The 20,215-nt window shown below is 39.4% G+C and overlaps 1 protein-coding gene across 1 annotated transcript in view; it reads left to right on the top strand.

The window, feature by feature from the left end:
- Positions 1 to 20,215, top strand: part of CLVS1 (clavesin 1) — a 167,409-nt gene that overhangs the window by 60,833 nt on the left and 86,361 nt on the right. The window contains 1 exon segment of the mRNA XM_045204923.3: positions 14,411 to 14,585. Coding sequence (XP_045060858.2) covers positions 14,411 to 14,585 — 175 coding nt within the window.

Below are 20,215 nucleotides of genomic sequence, written 5' to 3'. Positions count from 1 at the left end.
TAATGATTTCCTATGGCTCTCTCCTTTTAATCTTTCATGAATTTGATTGCCTGCTAATGTTTTAGTAGATTAAGATTAAGAGGGGTAGAATTTTTTTTTTTTTTTTAAATTTTTTTTTTTATTGTTATGCAATTACAGTTGTATGCCTTTTCTCCCCATCCCTCTACCCCACCCCAGGTGAACCCACCTCCCTCCCCCCTCTCCACCCTCCCCCTTGGTTTTGTCCATGTGTCCTTTATAGTAGTTCCTGTAATACCCTCTTCCCACTATCCCCGCCCCCACCCCCCACCCCCGCCCTGGCTATTGTTAGATTGTTCTTAACTTCAATGTCTCTGGTTATATTTTGTTTGCTTTTTTCTTCTATTGCTTATGTTCCAGTTAAAGGTGAGATCATATGGTACTTGTCCCTCACTTCCTGGCTTATTTCACTTAGCATAATGCTCTCCAGTTTCATCCATGCTGTTGCAAAGGGTATAAGCTCCTTCTTTCTCTCTGCTGCGTAGAATTCCATTGTGTAAATATACCATAGTTTTTGGATCCACTCGTTTGCTGATGGGCACTTCGGTTGCTTCCAGTACTTGGCTATTGTAAATTGTGCTGCTATGAACATTGGGGTGCACAGATTCTTTTGGATTGGTGTTTCAGTGTTCTTAGGGTATAATCCCAGCAGCGGAATTACTGGGTCAAAGGGCAGTTCCATTTTTAGTTTTCTGAGGAAATTCCATATTGTTTTCCACAGTGGCCTCACCAGTCTGCATTCCCACCAACAGTGCACAAGGGTTCCCTTTTCTCCACATCCTCTCCAACATTTGTTTGTGGATTTGAACTTAGAGCTTTCCCACTAAGATCAGGAACTAGACAAGGATGCCCTCTCTCACCACTCCTATTCAACATAGTATTGGAAGTCCTAGCCACAGCAATCAGACAAGAAAAAGCAATAAAAGGCATCCAAATTGGAAAGGAGGAAATGAAACTGTCACTGTTTGCAGACGACATGATAGTGTACATGGAAAACCCTATAGACTCCACTCAAAAACTACTCGACCTAATAAATGAATTTGGCAAAACAGCTGGATACAGAGTCAATACCCAGAAATCAAAGGCATTCCTGTACACCAGCAACGAAACTGCAGAAACAGAAATCAGGAAAAAAATCCCATTCGATATAGCAACAAGAAAAATAAAGTACCTAGGAATAAACCTAACCAAGGAGGTAAAAGACCTGTACTCAGAAAACTACACAACACTGAAGAAAGAAATTAAGGAAGATACAAACAAATGGAAGCATGTACCATGTTCATGGATTGGAAGAATCAACATTATCAAAATGGCCATACTACCCAAAGCAATTTATAGATTCAATGCAATCCCTATTAGAGTACCCATGACATATTTCACAGATATAGAACAAACATTGCAGAAATTCATATGGAACCATAAACGACCTCGAATAGCTGCAGCAATTTTGAGAAAGAAAAACAAAGCAGGAGGGATCACAATACCTGATATCAAACTGTATTACAAGGCCACTGTAATCAAAACAGCCTGGTACTGGCATAAAAACAGGCACATAGACCAATGGAACAGAATAGAGAGCCCAGAAATAAACTCAAGTCTATACGATCAATTAATATTTGACAAAGGAGGCAGGACCATAAAATGGAGCAAAAACAGCCTCTTCAACAGATGGTGTTGGGAGATCTGGACAGCTACGTGCAAAAAAATGAAACTCGATCACCAACTTACGCCATACACGAAAATAAACTCAAGATGGATAAAAGACTTAAATATAAGCCGTAACACCATAAAAGTCCTTGAGGAAAACATTGGCAGGAAAATCTCAGACATTCCACGCAGCAACATCCTCACAGACACATCCCCTAAAGCAAGGGACATAAAGGAAAGAATAAACAAATGGGACCTCATCAGAATAAAAAGCTTCTGCATGGCTAAAGAAAACAGCACCAAATTACAAAGAGTACCAACAATATGGGAAAACATATTTGCCAACGATACCTCAGACAAGGGCCTGATCTCCAAAATATATAAAGAACTCACTCGACTCCACTCCAGGAAGACAAACAACCCAATTAAAAAATGGGCAAAGGACTTGAACAGACACTTCTCCAAGGAAGACATACAGAGGGCCCAGAGACATATGAAAAGATGCTCAGCATCACTAGCCATCAGAGAGATGCAAATTAAAACCACAATGAGGTATCATCTCACACCAGTCAGAATGGCCAACATAAACAAAGAGGGGTAGAATTTTAAAAGGGGAAAGGATAAACCAACTTTGAAAACTTCAGTAAGATTGCAGACTCTTTAAATTCATTAACTCTTCTGATGTGAATTACTCATATTTGTCAGGGTTGAGACTCCTGTTTGTAGGCAACTAATTTTATAGCGTCAGGACTTCTCTTGGTTTTAAGATCTTTTTATCCTGCCAGAATATATTGATCTCTTTTTCAAGTACACAGGTTTGGAGTTCTCATCGGAGGTAGGCAATTTTATGAATTACTTAAAATTTTGAAATGTTGTATACTTCCAACTTTGGTCACATGAAATGCAACATTTATAGAATTGTTTTGCTAGGGCACTGTTTAACTCAGGTCGCCTTGTACACTGTTATCAGAATTTGTGATTTCGGAAAGGAATCTCTTGATTGCAGCATATCACCCAGAGGAAAAAAACCCAGGAGGGTAAAATCATTCAAAGCAATGTAGTACCATGGGATGTATAGTTTCTTAAAATGCCTTCTCTCTAATCTGATTGTCCAGCTTCTTATCCTGAAAGTGATTTTATGGTTGTAAGAGCCAGACATGCTTTTAAAAAAGAATATCCTATTGCAAGCACTGACGAGTGCATTGCCATGAACCCCGTGAAGGTCTGTGTCAATTGTATTCCATGGGAAATAAGGGTAGTGTGGTCATCCACATTAATTCACCCTCAGCAGCGAAGGTTGCCATTCGTGACCCTGGTTAGGCTGATTTGGTCCTAACTACATGCCTAATATTTAGTGGTAAGTGCTTTTTTACCTACTTGAGACTCTTTCTAGTTTTTATTTTTCTGAAGCTCCTCAGTCAAGGGAGTTACCAGAAGAGACAAACATGGAATTAATTTTCCATAGTTGCTTAGTAATGGATGAAATACTCACAGCTCACTTCCATTGGGGTGGGTTTTTATTCTTCTGTCGTTCCCTTTAGACCCTGGCCCAATCCCCATTCAGAGAGCTGGGTGAAATAAACCTCTTCACTTGTATTTTAAGCTATCTTAAATTGGTGTTTGACAGCCAGTTCTTTCTAATGGGCTAAGAAGATTGAGGTATACCAGGCTTCCTAACTGAAAACATTCATCAAGCACTTATTATTAACTGTTTCAGATGACCATTTTCTTACTGTCTTTACTTATGCCCACACTAACCTTATGTGAATGCAGGCATGGCCCTCTCCTAAATTAAAGTCAATTCTTAGGGCTTTGTTTCCCTTCCAACTCTTGGATACATGAGGCTCAGTAGTATATACTCCATAAATATAAACCATGATAGAAAAAGTGCTTAAGGACGCACATGTGACATCCCTTCCCTTAGCAATGAGCCTAAGATGTCCTGAAGAGGAAGGAGATGTACCCACCGGTGCTCTCAGAGAGGGTTTTGTTTATTTTCAGTGTTTCAGAGCTTCCAATATGTTGGTTTAACATGCCCTCCTTTGCTCCTTCACTAAGAATCATTTGTTGAGCAACAGCTATGTGTAGGTATAGTAATTTCCAGGGATTCAAAGACAAAAAATATGTACTCCCAGCCCTGATGAAGCTCAAAGTTTAGCCTAGAGAGAAAAGTGGCCCCCTCTTATGAACAGAATAAGAACTGTTCTCTCCTGCAGACATGGCATCTGCTTATGGTGATATTTTGTCATTTGAGTGGCAGGAATGTAGACCCCACACCACCATGCACTTCCAGGCATCCTCTTGACAGACCAATGTCAAATCATATACATATTAATATTGTGTGTTGCTGTCTTGGGTGTTGATTTTTACTGTGTGAGAACTGGATACAATGTCTCTGACTCATTTCCTACCCAACTGAGGTCCTTTCATCCATAACAGTACAACTGTCTTTCCTCTCTTCATGCCAAATCCAATCTGTAACTAAGCCATATTTACTATCCCTCATAGTTCTCATGTCTCTATTGTTTCCATTCAGCTTGAACCTAATGCATCACAATTACCTACTCCTAAAAGGACCAGCCACTGCAGTCTCCGGATTCCAATTTACATAATCCCTGTTGTCAGTCCAAATCTTCCTAAAGCATAAGTGCCTTTGCTTCCTTCCCCGGCATAAATAGCTAGGAGTTCTGCAAAGCAGAATAAAGATGGATCACAATTCTAACCCTATTTCTACATTCTTTTCCACTCATCCCACGGCACAAGCAAACTTGCCATTTCTCCCAATTCGGTAGTCTCTACGCTCACAGAAAGTACTGTTTATGTGGCTCTTTCTATGTCCAATGTCCAAACCTTCACATTCTTCACAGCCCAAGTGAAGATGTTCCAAAATCCCCTAGCCACAGTGATTTCTTCTTGTTATTCTCAAATACTTTGCAACCTCTATAATTTTCTACCTGCTGTCATGTTCAGTTATGTAACAACAAAAACTACAATGACCATCAGCCCTGTCTGTGCATTAGTTTGAGCCAGTTGTTGCTGTGTCTTTGTATATTGTACATTATCTCATTTTATCATTATCACTGAGGCTGTCGCTATGATTCTCCTTCTACAAATGAGGAAATTAAACCAGAGAGAGATAAAGTAACTTGCTAAACTTGCACAGAATAGACAGAATATAAAACAGAATCTGTTAACTCCAAACCTCATGCTTTTAATGACTTTGTTTCATTGCCTTCCATATACACATATTTTAATGTCTCCTACCAGTTTCCATATACTAGCAGAAAGGTAAAAAATACCCTCTTATTTTATATGTCTTCCATAAAGTAGAACTTCACTGAATCTTTGAACAAATGCTTCCTGACCCCTTATCCAGTTTTGAATATCTCAAAATGTTTTAAAGAAGACGTTAAATGACAAGAAACTGCATTAACTGTGTAAATGAGACAATAGATGCATTTGATGTTAATTTTATTATTTTCAATTCTTGAGAAAATTTAAAAGCAGTTGGGCCAAACATGATAAAATATTGGTTTTATCTATTCAAACCATTTTTCATTTAAAAGAAAAAACCTGAATGATGGAAACTCTAAATGATGAATTATTGTAGGTGTACACATACATACATTATATTCTTGTTCATCACAGATGTACAAACAAGAAAGAACCAGGCAAAATAAAATGTGAGAGCTTTAGTTTCTGTATCATTTTGAATGGTGGACATGAATACTTTGCATTCTTGTGTCTATATCCTGAGATGGGCAGGCCTGTCAGGATTGGTCTAGAGAGACACAGCCTCTTACCTTCATGCTTCACTCGAGTAGGAAAACATTGTCCTGCCATTCTCTCTAGTCTAGTTCAAAATCAGGACATTTTTCAGGAGCATTAATTACCATGTGTGTCCTGTTCTCATTAAGCATATGGTTGAGCTGGAGGTGGGTAGGGACTGAGGATGATTGCCCTACACTGTTCCCATATATTGTTGTCATGCAGGGTAGAGACAGAAAACTTTTGAAATGGCTGTACTTGCTTTTATAAAATATACGAGGTACACCATTTTAGTTGAGGTTTTGTGACGTGAACTGAACCAAAAATTCAGAAAGTATGATATGCTGTAGCTTGCTCCTTTTCCAGCATACATCCAAACATTTCTTTACAAACCAGAATAGGATAAAAGTAATAGAAATTTTAAAACTGATATCTAGGTTTTCTTTTCTTATTTTTTTTATTCTTCCTTTTTCCCCCCTTCCTTCCTTCCTTCCTTCCTTCCTTCCTTCCTTCCTTCCTTCCTTTCTTCCTTCCTTCCTTCTTTCCTTCCTTCCTTCCTTCCTTCTCTTGAGGTTATGATCCTATCAAACCTTGTGAGGCAAAATTAAATCCCAAGCTTCTGTTCTCGTGGTGATCATCCCTGCTGAGAAAAGTAATTGTCTAATTTGACTTTCCAGCTAATATTCAGGGCAGGAAATTTAATATTAAGCTCTTGCAAATATTAATTCTACTACAGCAAAGCTAAACATTTTTATTAGCATCTTCCTTGCACCTAATATTTTACACACACACACATATTTACTTTTCCTGGATTACCTCATGGGAAATATGGGTTCATTTGCCTTATTGCACAATGACACATGAAGAGATTGTCCAGCTAAAACCTGATCACATAGGAATTATTAGAACTCATTTAGGAAAACATATCACCAGAATTCCCATTTCAGACCATTTTTTAAGGTCCTGAGCCTTAGAAGAGGAGAAAATAGATTTATGTGGACAGAACACAGTTGAATTTTGCACACTTCCCATTGTCCTGCTGCCATTACCACTACGAAGAAGTGCAAACAAGAGGGGCAGACCTATAATCCGTGCAAGTGCAAATATGGCCTCCAGTTGGGATATGCTTTCCACTACACAAAGCTCCTTTGCACGTATCATTTTTGCATAACTCTTGCAACAACCCTCTACATGGAGGAGCAGGACATTATTACCCCTTGATGAACTTCAGTGTTCTACCCATAGTTGTATGCTTGGTGAATGGCACACCCTGGAGGTCAAGCACTTGAATTCAGGCCCTTTTGTCATTTTACCAAAGAGGGTCCATCCCATGCGCAGAGGCCAGAAAGCATCAGAGGAGTTGCAGGTGGAGCCCATGCTCTTCTCCACCTTGGCTTCAGCACTACTATCCAATGAGGGGCAAAACCTTTGGTAATTGTGGAAGTCATGCCGTGGTTATTTTAGTAATTAACTTTGCACAAAGATTTAGATGGGATGAAGAGGTAAAAAAGCATACACTGATGTAATGTTTCTGAATAGATATTTGGTGGTAAACTATCTGGTAAACTAATCTGTAGTCTTAGGAGGACCTTAAATTCTCAAGAAAAAATTTTAAACACTTCTAAATATTGAGTGTGAAGTTAAAAGATTTTCAGACAGAACTAGCCAAAGAGCTTTAATGACTAATTTTAACAGACTTCTTGCTATGGTAGGCAGAAAAATTAGCGTAAGAATAAGCACTATGATTTCAGGATTGACTACCAGGCTTCCCACTCCTTCTTCTAAGAAACAGTGTCACTGGCAACCATATCATATCTATATGTCTTCATCTGACCACATTTAGCTTCCCTTTTCTTCTGTGGTCTAGCTCTTGGGTCTAGGTGCTAGACTCTTCAGTAAACATTAAAAGCACAAAAAAGTCACTTCTGGAAACATAACTATCTTCTCATTGGTAAAGCACTTATTTTTTCCCATTATTTTGCATCTCATTTGTATTATGCTGGGACTTATATTTTAAAGTCTCAGGAGGTGATGTTGGGTGCTCAACTTACATAAACAACAGCAGAACCTAAAAATAAATCACGTCATAATCTCTAATTTCTCACAGTAAAATTATGAAACTCTCATAAACTATTAATAAGCTCTGATTAATACAAAATTAACATTTTGAGAGAAAAGTTGAAATTTTCTATTTTCTAGTAATAGTTTTTTATATTTCATTGGCAATTTACAGTTTATATATATAGTGCTTTCACATACATTATCTCATTTGAGCTTTTAATTATTAATCCAAAACTGAAATAATCCATAACTGAATGTGCAAATATTAAGCAAATATGGAAAAGGATTACAGAAATGTAAATATCTGTCTCAGTTTATTTTGATACAAGTGCTAAAATGCGCTGCTAGAACTGTGATTACAGGCAATATAGAAAAATAATTTTCCCCCTCTAGGTTTTTAGAGTTCAACAATGTATACATCTAAATGAGTTGGTAGAATGCAGAAATTCTGGCAATGTTGTTTTCTGTTCTCATTTCCGCAATTTGCATGAGGTTGCTGCATTGTTTATGATCAATCTGATTTGCACAGAAACCTTATTAAAAGGTAACTTACCTTGGCAGATTACCTAGAAATTTACCACGGCAGATTACAAACTCTAATAAGCACTTTTTTAAAGCATAAATTTTTATTTCGTACAATTTTACATAGCACAGAGCGTTTCCCTGTACCTTCTATACAGTTTCCCCTATTATTAACATCTTACATTAATATAGTATCTATTACAGTTAATGAGCCAATCTTGATACATTATTTGCCACTGAAGTCCATACTTGATTCAGATTTCTTTAGTTTTTACCTAACACCTCTTTTCTGCACCAAGATGTCACTCAAGATACATTACATTGGTCTTCATGTCTCCTTAGGCTCCTCTCAGCTATGACAGCTTCCTAGACTTTCTTTGTTTTTTATTGACAAAACTTGGCAATTTTGAGGAGTACTCATAAGATATTTTATAGAATGTCCCTCAATTGTCATTTGTTTAGTATTTCTTCTTGATTAACCTGAGGTTATGTTTTTTTGGGGGGGAAGATCAAAGAGGTAAAGTACCATTTTCATCCCTGTATAGAGAGTAACTACTATCATCATGATTTACTCCTGCTGATGTTGGCCTCAGTCACCTGGCTGAGGAAGTGTTGGTTAGTTTTCTCCACTATATCTTTCTCACCTTTTTCCATACTGTCTCTTTGGAAGGAAGTCACTGTGCTCAAACCCCACTTAAGGAGTGGGGAGTTACGCTCCACCTGCTTGGGGGTGGAGTAACTACATTAAATATTTGGTCTGGCAGGTATTTTAAAATATAAAAAGCTGGGATGATTTCACAAATCCAAGATGTCAAATTAGGAAAGAGGAAAATGATGAGGAAGTCCATATGAGATCGCCAAGAAGTACAGAATTTAAGGTAAAGATCACAGTTAATGTATGAGGTGGGGTCATGCTCCTCAACAGGGGTAAAAGCCTCATGACTTCAGACACATTCCATTCAACATTTTTCTGCCCACCAAGTTCCTCTGGAAAAACAAGGCATTTGAACATTTGGAAACTATAATGAAGTCCTTTCACTTTTCTCCTGGGATCATCCCATGAATATAATACTTCATTCACTGCCAATGCTTATCCTGCAATAAGGTTTCGGTCTTGAAAAATGCATAATTTCCATCTTTCCAGGCAGAATTTAATGTCTTTCCTTGGGAGTGTATCCAAGTGGGTATGTGGTGGGAAGAGGTACTATCTCTCATTTATATGGGAGTAAAAAGAGATAACGATTAAGTAATTTGCTAAAAATCTTTGTAATCAATGTTTTTTATCTTTACCATTCAACTGAAAGGACTGTCTCAAAATTCTCCTAAGATTTACTTGTAATCAAATACAATGGCCCCTTCTCCTTCCTTATTCTCCCAAATCTTTCTGTTGTATTTGACTTGATTATCTACCCTCTGGCATTAGATAGTTGTTGCTGTGTAACAAACTATCCCCAAATTCAGTGGCTTAAAAAATCAACAATTTATTACAGCTCACATATCTGTGGGACAGCTGGAGTTTATCTATGCTAGGCTCTTCTTTTTATGCAGATCTGCTAGCTGGCTGGGGAGCCACTGGTCTGTATTTCTTATGCTTCTCTTTAGTTCATGCTAGCTGTAGTATGTTTTTGCCATGGCAATGGCAGAAGACAGAAGAACAGTTAGTATGAGGTCTTTAAGAGCTAGACTCAAAATTGGCATACTGCCATTTCTATCCCATGCCATCAGTTAAAACAAGTTACGTGGCCATGGGGTGGGAAATACACTCTTTTGTCAATGAGGTCAACACAGAGCTAGTGTGTGGATGCTCAGACTAGTGAAGAATTACAGTCAGTAGTGCAGTAATGCAATTTATCATATCCCTGTCTCTGGAAACACTCCCCCCTTTTAAACACAGTACTGTCTTGATCCTCTCACCTTTCATTTCCTCAGTTCTTCTTTCTTCAACCTCAGTACTTTACCTAAGGTTCAGCCTTTCAGTCATGAATTTTTCCATGTGTGTGCCCTTCTTAAGAAAGCTTATCTGGGATCAGACACTCTAATTTTCTAATGGTCATTTCTAGTTTACCATCAGGCACTTCCATATTTCCATTCGGAATTGCCTCAACTCATAATCTGGTCTCATGTCCTACTTAAATCAATGTTTCTTTCCAATACAAATCTGTATCTCTAAAAAAGATTTGGGTCTTTTTTAAAATTATATTTTATTGATTATGTTATTGAAGTTGTCCTGATTTTTCCCCCTTGGTCCCCCTCTACCCAGCACTCCCCACTCCCTCAGGCAATCCCCACACCATTGTTCATGTCCATGGTCATGGGTATAAATTCTTTGGCTACTCCATTTCCTATACAGTACTTTACATCCCCATGGCTATTCTGTAACTACCAATTTGTACTTCTCAATTCCCTCACCTCTTCATCCAGTCCCCCACACCACCATCCCATCTGGCAGCCATTGAAACATTCTCTGTATCCATGATTCTGACCCTGTTCTTCTTGTTTGCTTAGTTTGTTTTTTGGATTCAATTGTAGATAGATATGTATTTTTAGTATTTTTGCCACTTAATTGTTCATAGTTTTGATCTTCTTCTTTTTCTTAAATAAGTCCCTTTAACATTTCATATCATAATGTTTTGGTGATGATGAACTCTTTTAGTTTTTCCTTGTCTGGGAAGCTCTTTATCTGCCCTTCCATTCTAAATGATAGCTTTGCTGTGTAGAGCAATCTTGGCTGTAGGTCCCCCCTTTTCATGACTTTGAATATTTCTTGCCAATTCCTTCTAGCCTCCAAAGTTTCTTGGGAGAAATCAGCTGATAGTCTCATGGGAACTCCTTTGTAGGTAACTGACTTCTTTTCTCTTGCTGCTTTTAAGATTCTCTCTTTATCTTTAACCTTTAGTATATTAGTTATGATGTGTCTTGGATGGGCCTCTTTGCATCCCTCTTCCTTGGGACTCTCTGTGCTTCCTGGAAATGCATTTATATTTCCTTCACCAAATTAGGGAAGTTTTCTTTCATTATTTTTCAAATAGATTTCCAATACCTTTTTCTTTCTCTTCTTGTACCCCTATGATGCAAATGTTGGACCTCTTGAAATTGTCCCAGCGGCTGCTTGTACTATGCTCATTTTTGGTGGGGGGGATTCTATTTTCTTCTTGTTGTTTTGATCGGTTGTTTTTCCTTCCATATGTTCCAAATCATTGATTTGATTCTTGGTTTCATCTACTCTATTGCTGTTTCACTGTAAATTGTTCTTTCTTTCAATTAGTGTATCCTTTGTTTCTGACTGGGTCTTGTTTATGCTGCTGAGGTCCTCACTAAGTTCCTTGAGCATCCTTAAAACCTGTACTTTGAACTTTTCATGTGATAGATTGCTTATTTCCATTTTGTTTAGCTCTTTTTTCTAGAGTTTTGATCTGTTCTTTCATTTGGGCCATGTTTCTTTGTCTCCTCATTTTGGCAGCCTCCCTGTGTTTATTTCTACGTATTAGGTAAAGCTGCTTTGACTCTGTGTCTTGGTAGTGTGACCTAATGTAGTAGGTGTCCTGTAGGGTTGAGTGGCACAGCCTCCCCCATCACCCAAGGTGGGTACTCCAGGTGCACCCTTCATGTGGGCTGAGTACATCCTCCTCTTGCGGTTGAGCCTTGGTTGCTGTTGGCAGATCAATGGGAGGGATTTACCCAGTCCAGTCAGGGGTAAGGATTGGCTGTGGCCACCTACCACCAACCTCTGCCCTCCACGGAGGATCAGCTGTGCATGGTCAGGGTTGCGGTATTCTGATATGGTCTATAACTCTCTACTGGTTGCACTAGCCCTGGGGTTCCTTGGGTAGTGCAGGCCAAGGTCAGCTCCTGCCTGTGTTTTGCCCAGGGCCACCCTGACTGAGCTGTAAAGAAATATGAGATGGCTGCTACCTGTGCATTGCAAACTGTGAATCTAGGATGGCTGCTGATAGTACCAGGACTGGGGCTCACTGAGGCCAGCAGTTGCTTGTTTGAGAGGATTTAGGAAGTTGTACAGCATGAGCCAAGACCAGCATTCATATGGAAAAGCAACTTTGGTGGGCCTGTAAGTTGAGTGGGGCAGAGTCTCTGGGGATCTCCAAGGCAGGTCAAACAGTATTAGCCAGGTTGATGGAGACTCAGATATGGTGCCAGCTGGCTGGCTCTGTGGCTCTGAGGGGAAAGGGTTGAGAAAGAAACAATGGACTCTGTTCACCTTGATGCCAGACACTTCATGCAGTTCCTTCCTGTATTCCACTGATGCTTTTCAAGCTGCTACCCCCAGTGCTGGAGCTCAGAGACAGTGAGTCTGAGTAGGTGGGTCTATGTGTGAGTTCTTTAAGAGGAACTTCTTGGGGCTCCAGAAATTTCTTCCACTGACTCAACCCCTGCTGGTTCTTGTGGCCAGAAGTTTTGGGGACTTATCTTCCTGGCACTGGAACCTTAGTCTGGGAAACCTGATGTGGGGCTGGGAACCCTTGCTCCTGAGATATCCCTCCCCAAATTTTATCCACCACACATGGGTGTGGGACCAGCCTGTTCCACATCTGCACCCCTTCTACCAGTTTGGATTTATGTGATTTATTTAATTCCATAGTTGTCGGACTTCCATTCAGCTAGATTTCTGATGGTTCTGAGTAAAAACCTTGGGTTTTTAGATCATGTCTGATATGAACATAAAACAAAAACCAAACAAAGCCCTAACGAAAACTTCATCCTACATTAATAAGAATATAACATTCCTAAAACTTAAAATATATCTGAAAGAAAACAATAATGATAAGAAGAGTATTAAAAACCATTTTCTCAGAGAAATGGTTAAAGTTATTAAGACTATTTTAAATCTAGAGATTATATGGGGTATTATGCCCCCCCCATGTTCAGATAATTGAAAGTGTGTGGTATGGAAAGACCTGAAGTTTATTTTATTTTGTTTTTAATTTTTAGCAGCATCACACTCAAAGGGTGGATTTAAGGGAGAAAAATGTCAGCTTGATATAATGAAGAAATGTTTAGTAAAAGGAAATGTACAGAAACAGAATGAGTTGATACCTTTATTTTTCACTTGTATCATTCTTAAAATGTATTGTTCTTCCTTCTCCCAATAATGCATCAAAATCCTGTCTCTCAAGCATATCTCAAGCCTTTATCCTTTCATAAACTCTTCCCTGAGTACTCATATTGTATCAATTCCTTTCAATTTATCTTGCTAATCTCCTACCCCATCCCAACTAAAGAGCTCTTTGAAAGTAGAAACACAACATATGATTTTATAAGTTCAAGTATGAAACACAATGCTGAGTTTATAATAAGCATTCAGTAAACTTTCACTGGTTTACTGTTCTATCACAGATTTCCTGATTTTAAATCTAGAATCACTAGACTTGGTTAGAATTTGAATCAGATTTAAATGCTCAAGACTGATCATTTCACACCGATTTCACAAGAGGGCATGGTTTCTGATTTTTTAATGATAGCCCAAAGGAAGTAACAGATTTTGCTATTACTTGCCATCCAAGGTTATATTTTCCTATGTACCATGAAAAAAGACACTGAATCCTCTAAGGTCTTAAATATATAGTTCTGATAACTTGTTGGGAGTAGAAGAGTGAATACGTCATATTTCTTTGAGTCTGAAAATTATTTAGAATAAAAATCAGCTGGTGAATGGGAATATATGATGTGGAGGAACACATACAACACTCTAGTTTGTATTCAGGTCTGCCTGTTGTCATAGTTACTGATGGACTCAAAGCAATTTCTTTCCCAAATCACATTCTGTAAACCTTCAATGAAAATAAGCTATTCTTTATGATTTATTTTTCTCTCCCCATGAATTGAAACTCAAAAATATCATCAATTGTATGGTTTTTCTTTTAAACATTTTTAGTGAGATTTTAAACAAACAAAAGCAGTAAGAGGTTTAATTGAAACAAGCACCCTGATTGAGGTCTCACCTCATTTGTTCAGCAATGATTCATTGAGTAGCTAGGTACTGGGACACAACTGTGATTATGGCCCAGTCCCTGCCCTAAAAGAGATGAGAGCTCTGAGAGGGAGAAAGAGGAGTACAGAGGTATTTCAATAAAAGGCAATCAGAGCTGTGGTGGAGGCAGAGTAGAGAGGCCTATGGAAACAAAAGAGAAACACTTCGTAAAGTTTGGGGTTCTGGTGCAGTCAGATCAAAGGGAAGCTTCCATCCTGTGAATCTTGGAACACTGTTCCTGTGAAGTTTAGCAAATGCATTTTCAGTCACTTTGGGTACAAAACACTGATGCTACTCTGCAGGCTGGGCTCCCGACACGGGTAGAGTGAGGAGACCAGCACTCCACAAGCGAAGTGCCATCACCTGCTAATATTCATGCACAGCCTCTCCTTTCTGCTCTGGCTGCAGGAACTCCTTCACTGACATCCTCCGTGCCATCCTGCTGTCACTGGAAGTCCTCATTGAAGATCCGGAGCTTCAGATAAATGGGTTCCTTTTAATTATAGACTGGAGTAATTTTTCCTTCAAACAAGCCTCCAAACTGACACCTTCCATTCTCAAACTGGCCATTGAAGGGTTGCAGGTATGTTCAATGAATATACAGTCTAAGACTATGTGTGACAATGTACTTTTTTCTTATCCCAACCAAAGTAATGTGTCTTTTAGAATAGAAAAAGAAAACAGATAAAATTCACCCATGATGATCTGTGTTTTCACCTTAGCCTAAATTTAGATGTTTGTGTTTTTTTTAATTAGCCTGCATTTTCATTAATAACTCTAAATTACTGTTACCAAAGGCACAAATTACCTACTGTAGCAATTATGAGTAAAGCTTGGAGATATTTAGTCTAATTCATCTGAGAGTTCATGAAAATTAAAACTGGAAAATATCTGCTTTATGAGAATGTGTGATACAGAGGTGGCATGGGAGCTTTCCAAGATTTCTAAAGTACCTTTGTACCCCAGGAAGGCCCCCTGTGGATGCTCACTTCCTGGAATGCAATGTGCCCCAGTGTCTGTACTAATGTAGATCGCTTCAGTGCAAACAACGGAAGCTGATGAAAGTCTACTTCCTGGTTGTATGGACGTCGTCAAGCCTTTGGGGAGGGATTTTCTGTGCTGTGTGAAGGTGTGGGTAGTCAGTTTCTGGGCTCCCTTTGGCTTTTAAGAACCAATGATTCTGTGAAAAGTAACAAACTCAGAGAGGTGATGCTGCTTAGCTTCTTGGTGATACATTATCATAGTACAAAAGTAAAGGCACAGTTCAGGGAGATTCAGAATCAGCATAAATAAAAGTCATGTCCTTTTTTTTTCTCACGTCCCTTCTTAATTTTATGGTAAGATTGACTCAATGGGGTGACACCCCATCCCAACAAACAGCCGTTATATGCAGCTACGTAGACGGTACACTATTTGCTAATTTTCAGATACAGCAGCCATTACTTACGTGCCTCAAAATGCAAGACTAGATAATACTTGGACCCAGAGAAGTGTGGTGATAGCCGGAGGGAGAGGGGGGCTTGAGGAGGTGGAGGTGGGCACAAGGGAATAAATGGGGACAGAAAGAGACTTTACGTTGGGCAATGGTCACATGATGCGGTGCGGATAATGTTTTTTTGAGTCGTACACTTGAAATCTGTATGATTTTGTTATCCAATGTCATCCCAATACATTCAATTAAAAATATTCAATAATTATTCCAGTTTCTCTAGATGCTTCGGTTTCACTTCTGGGAATAAAATGTTGTGCACCTAAGTCTTCAGTTGAATACTGAACATGTGCAAATTTGAACCAATGAAAATAAAATGAATAAACCAGTAATGATTTTTAAAAAGCGGAAGACTAGAAATCCTGTCTTAATCACCCATCCAACACTAGTGTGAGGAATAAATAGTGGGTCTGTTTCGTAAGCTGGGGCTTCTTCCTATTTGGCCCCCAGTAAATAAACATCCAGTGGGCCTCTGATACACATGTGTTTATTGAATGGGCCTAATTTGATTAAGATAAGAAAAGAAGTGGAGCAGGCATTTCAGAAGAGGAAGAGCAACTACCCACTATTGCATGAGTGCCCACTTGTCCTGGGTGGCTCCATCATGCAGTGTATCAGGGGCACATTCTTAAAGTTGCTTTTGTATTTCTGGACTACAGGGAGCGTCCTGCCTTACCTTAAAACCCTCAGTCATAAATTCATATGTTCTCTACTATAAATATTTTTCTCTTAATTCTAATTCCCTTTCTCCAAATTCCTCTCATCTAAGCCTCTGAACATTTGATCTGTTTCTCCTTAAATCTTCTATCAAAGGGAATTTTAAAGTAAGCTGCAAGGTTTATGTCATGCCCTATAATTATGCTGACCATATTTCCAGGATTTTCAGTGGTAATACAAGCTTTATTTAATTTTATCTTTAAAAAAGAGATAATTCATTACATGTATAACTAGCTGGGATTCAAGTTCTATGTATTTATAACATTTTTTCATAAATCAAGAAGGAAAATGTCCTTTAGCCAACCTTGTGTTCTAGTTTTTCTTTCTTAAAAATGTGTGTATTATATAATATGTCTCTGGATACATTCACTAGGCTAATGTAGGTCTCACCGAGTTAATGCATGTGATACATAAACTTATAAACTACTTTTACAAGAAGTACTAGATGATTTTTTGTGGGGGAAGGTGGGTCCATCTGAGCCTTCGCTTGTCAGGTACCAGGATCTGGGATAAACTTTGCAATGTCCTATAGCTCTGATTAAGGAGTAGCCTCTCCTGGAAGAAGGAGAGATGTATGAGGCCAGGATCAGAGCGGAGAAAATGGATATCCTTTCATCATTGCACAGAGCAATGGCCTTGGCCCCTTTGTTCCTCTTCCCTTTTGTAAAGCAAGTTAAATTCACCTTGACTGTGGGAAATTGTCAGGTCATCCTGGAGTCAGGCTACCTGGATGGGGATGTAACTTTTTTCCTGTGGACTCTGTCTGCCCAACTCCGAAGACTTGGGTACACTTTAACAGGTTCAGTCCCTCCTACCAGGAAAAGGAAGCCAGGGGAGGCTGAGCTGGGTGCAGCTCCTCCACTGGGGGTGTGACTCCCTGTACCATTTAGCTTGCTGTCTTGAAAACTTAAAGAAGCCCTCAGGGTCACTAGAGTGAGTAGTCAGCTGTGAGCAGTCACTGACGACTTCTCACACAAGGCTCTCCTCTTTTGTGCTTTAGGGACATTCAGACACCATGGTCACCCCTCCAGTGGCTCTCCCAGTGACTTTTCTTCATTGCAGGGACAGTTTCCATCCTTAGTGTAGCCATCAACCCCTTTTGACATTTCAAAAAAGTCACAATTGGCCCTGGCCAGGTGGCTCAGTTAGTTGGAGCATCGTCCCATACACCAAAAGGTTGCAGGTTCGATTCCCAGTCAGGGCGCACTCGGAAGATAACCAGTCAATCTCAATCTCTCTCTCTCTCTCTCTCTCTTCCTCACCCTCCTTCTCTCTCTAAAATCAATAAACATATTCTTGAGTGAGGATTTTTTGGACAATGACCAGAGGGGAGGAGGAGGGGATAAGGATGGAAAGAAGGGGAAGAGACTATTCAAGGAACATGTATGAATGACCCATGGACGTGGGCAACAGGGTGGGGATCGACTATGGGAGTCAGGCTTGGGTGGGGCAGTGGAGAGCAATGGGGGAAAAACTGGGACAGCTGGAATAGAACAATATAATATTTAATTTAAAAAGTCATAACTAGTACCAAGCAGAATTTATGCCTTTGTAGTCACACTGTTTGTTGTTGTTGTGCAAGGAGGGTCCCATTCAGGTCTCCATTTGTCAGCCATGAAGGTTCAAGATAAATTCTACAACTCCACCAGCATGAGTGAAGACATAGACTGGTAGAGAAAGACAAAGCTCTCTAATGTCAGTGTCAGTGAGAGAGGAGAAGCCGCTGCTCTTCCTTCCTCCTCTGCATCCTCAGAGAGACCTGAGGAGGTCAGAGTGTCTGCTAGACATGCGGGAGATTGTGGGGGCAGGGATAGCCTATGTTCCAGTGAAGGAAACCTGCTTTCCCTTTGTCCTGCATTTTTTTTGTAGGGTAGATGTAAGAAAGTAGCCTTATCAGGAGAAATAATCAGACCACCTTTGTGCTTGCTCACCTGGTTGGGATTTCAGCTGTTTATTGGAGTTGTCTAGGATTACCTGCTGCTCAACCCCTAGAGAATTTGGGGCCCTGGGACATGACAGCCCTTCCTGCAATGACTAATTATCCTTCCTGCAGGGAGGAGGGGGTGGGGGCCACTGTTCAGACAATGAGAAGTTAGGGTCATTTGGGGTAATTCTTGCACCCTGCATCACAAGCTTGTTCCAGAACTCCCGGTTTTAGCCCTGTCACCTCCATTCTTAGTTTTCAAAAAGCCAGTCATTCCATGAGGCATTCAATTACTCATGTTGTGGGTTGGGTTCTCCAGGGAGCAGATTCTGACATAGAGATCAACATGCAGGAGATGTATTAGGAGTGCTCTTGGGGTCAACATTTGTAGAAAAGAAGCTATGGAAGAAAGGTTGGAGCAGGAGAAGTTAAACTGGGGTTCAGTCATTTCCAGTGAAAGCCTCAGATATTCTGAAGCTGAGATGATCCTTCAGAATTGTCCGATTGGGGCCAAGGATTCTGCCTTTTACATTCCCACATTGTCCAGTCATTGCATACAGGCTGCCCTGGGAAGTGGTTGGGCCGAGTGGCTGTCTTCAGCTTGAGTCCCCGGAGGGCACTGTTATCTGAGGATTTTCTCCTGGTAGCACCTGTAGTGTACAGGTAATACATCCTCAGTTCTGAAGGAGGTCTGACTACACATGGAATATCTAGTGCAATAAGTAATAGATATTTGGAATACCCTGTGATGTCATGTAATGAACCAGGACTTTTAACTTTTTTTTCTTGGCTATAGACAATTTACCCCAAATTGGTGACAGTCTTCTATTGAGGTCTACCAGTTATATTTCTATGCTTCAAAAGGCAATTATATGTATTCAACTGAGCTTTAATAAAGGAGTAAAGGCAATACAATGGAGCAAAGATAGTTTTTTAAACAAATGGTGCTGAAACAATTGGAAATCCACATGCAAAAAGATGAATCTAGACACAGAACTTATACCCTTCACAAAAATTAACCCCAAATTGATTACAGACTTAAATATAAAATGCAAAACTATAAAACTTCTAGAAGATAACATAGGAGAAAACTTATGTGACCTTTTGGTATGATAATAACTTTTTAGATAAAACACCAAAGGCAGAATCCATGAAAAAAAATTGATAAGCTGGATTTCATTACAATTAAAAATCTCTGGTCTGCAAAAGGCAACATCAAGAGAACGAGTAGAAAAGCCACTGACTGGGAGAAGATATTTGCAAAAGATATATCTGATAAAGGGCTAGTATCCAAAATATACAAATATATCTTAAAACACAACAATAAGAAAACAAATATTCCAATTTAAAATTTTTACCTCAATGGGAACCTCACCAAGAATGGCAAATAAGCATATGAAAATATACTTCCCATCATGTGTTATCAGGGAAATGCAAACTAACAGAATAATGAAATATTACTACATACCTAATGTCCAAAATCTGGAACACTGACAATCCCAAATCCTGGCAAGCATGTGGAGCAACAGGAACTCACATTAGTTGCTGGTGGGGATGCAGAATGGTACAGCCACTTTGGAAGACAGTTTAGCAGTGTCTTAGAAAACATAATTTTACCATATGATTCAGCGATGTTTTTTTTCTATTGCTATAACTTTTAAAATATATTTTATTGATTATGCTATTACAGTTGTCCCATTTCCCCCCCTTCACTCCCCTCCACCCTGCACACCCCCTGTTGCCCACATTCCCCCCCTTTATTTCATGTCCATGGGTCCTACATATGAGTTCTTTGGCTTCTACATTTCCTATACTATTCTTACCCTCCCCCTGTCTATTTTCCACCTATCATTTATGCTATTTATTCTCTGTACCTTTCCCCCCTCTCTCCCCCTATCCCACTCCCTTGTTGATAACCCTCCATGTGATCTCCATTTCTGTGGTTCTGTTCCTGTTCTAGTTGTTTGCTTAGTTTGCTTTTGTTTTAGGTGTGGTTGTTAATAACTGTGAGTTTGATGTCATTTTACTGCTCATATTTTTATCTTCTTTTTCTTAGATAAATCCCTTTAACATTTCATGTAAT

The sequence above is a fragment of the Desmodus rotundus genome, chromosome 8, assembly GCF_022682495.2.
Source record: "Desmodus rotundus isolate HL8 chromosome 8, HLdesRot8A.1, whole genome shotgun sequence".
NCBI classification, from domain to species: domain Eukaryota; kingdom Metazoa; phylum Chordata; class Mammalia; order Chiroptera; family Phyllostomidae; genus Desmodus; species Desmodus rotundus.
This window is presented reverse-complemented; position numbering and strand designations above follow the sequence as displayed.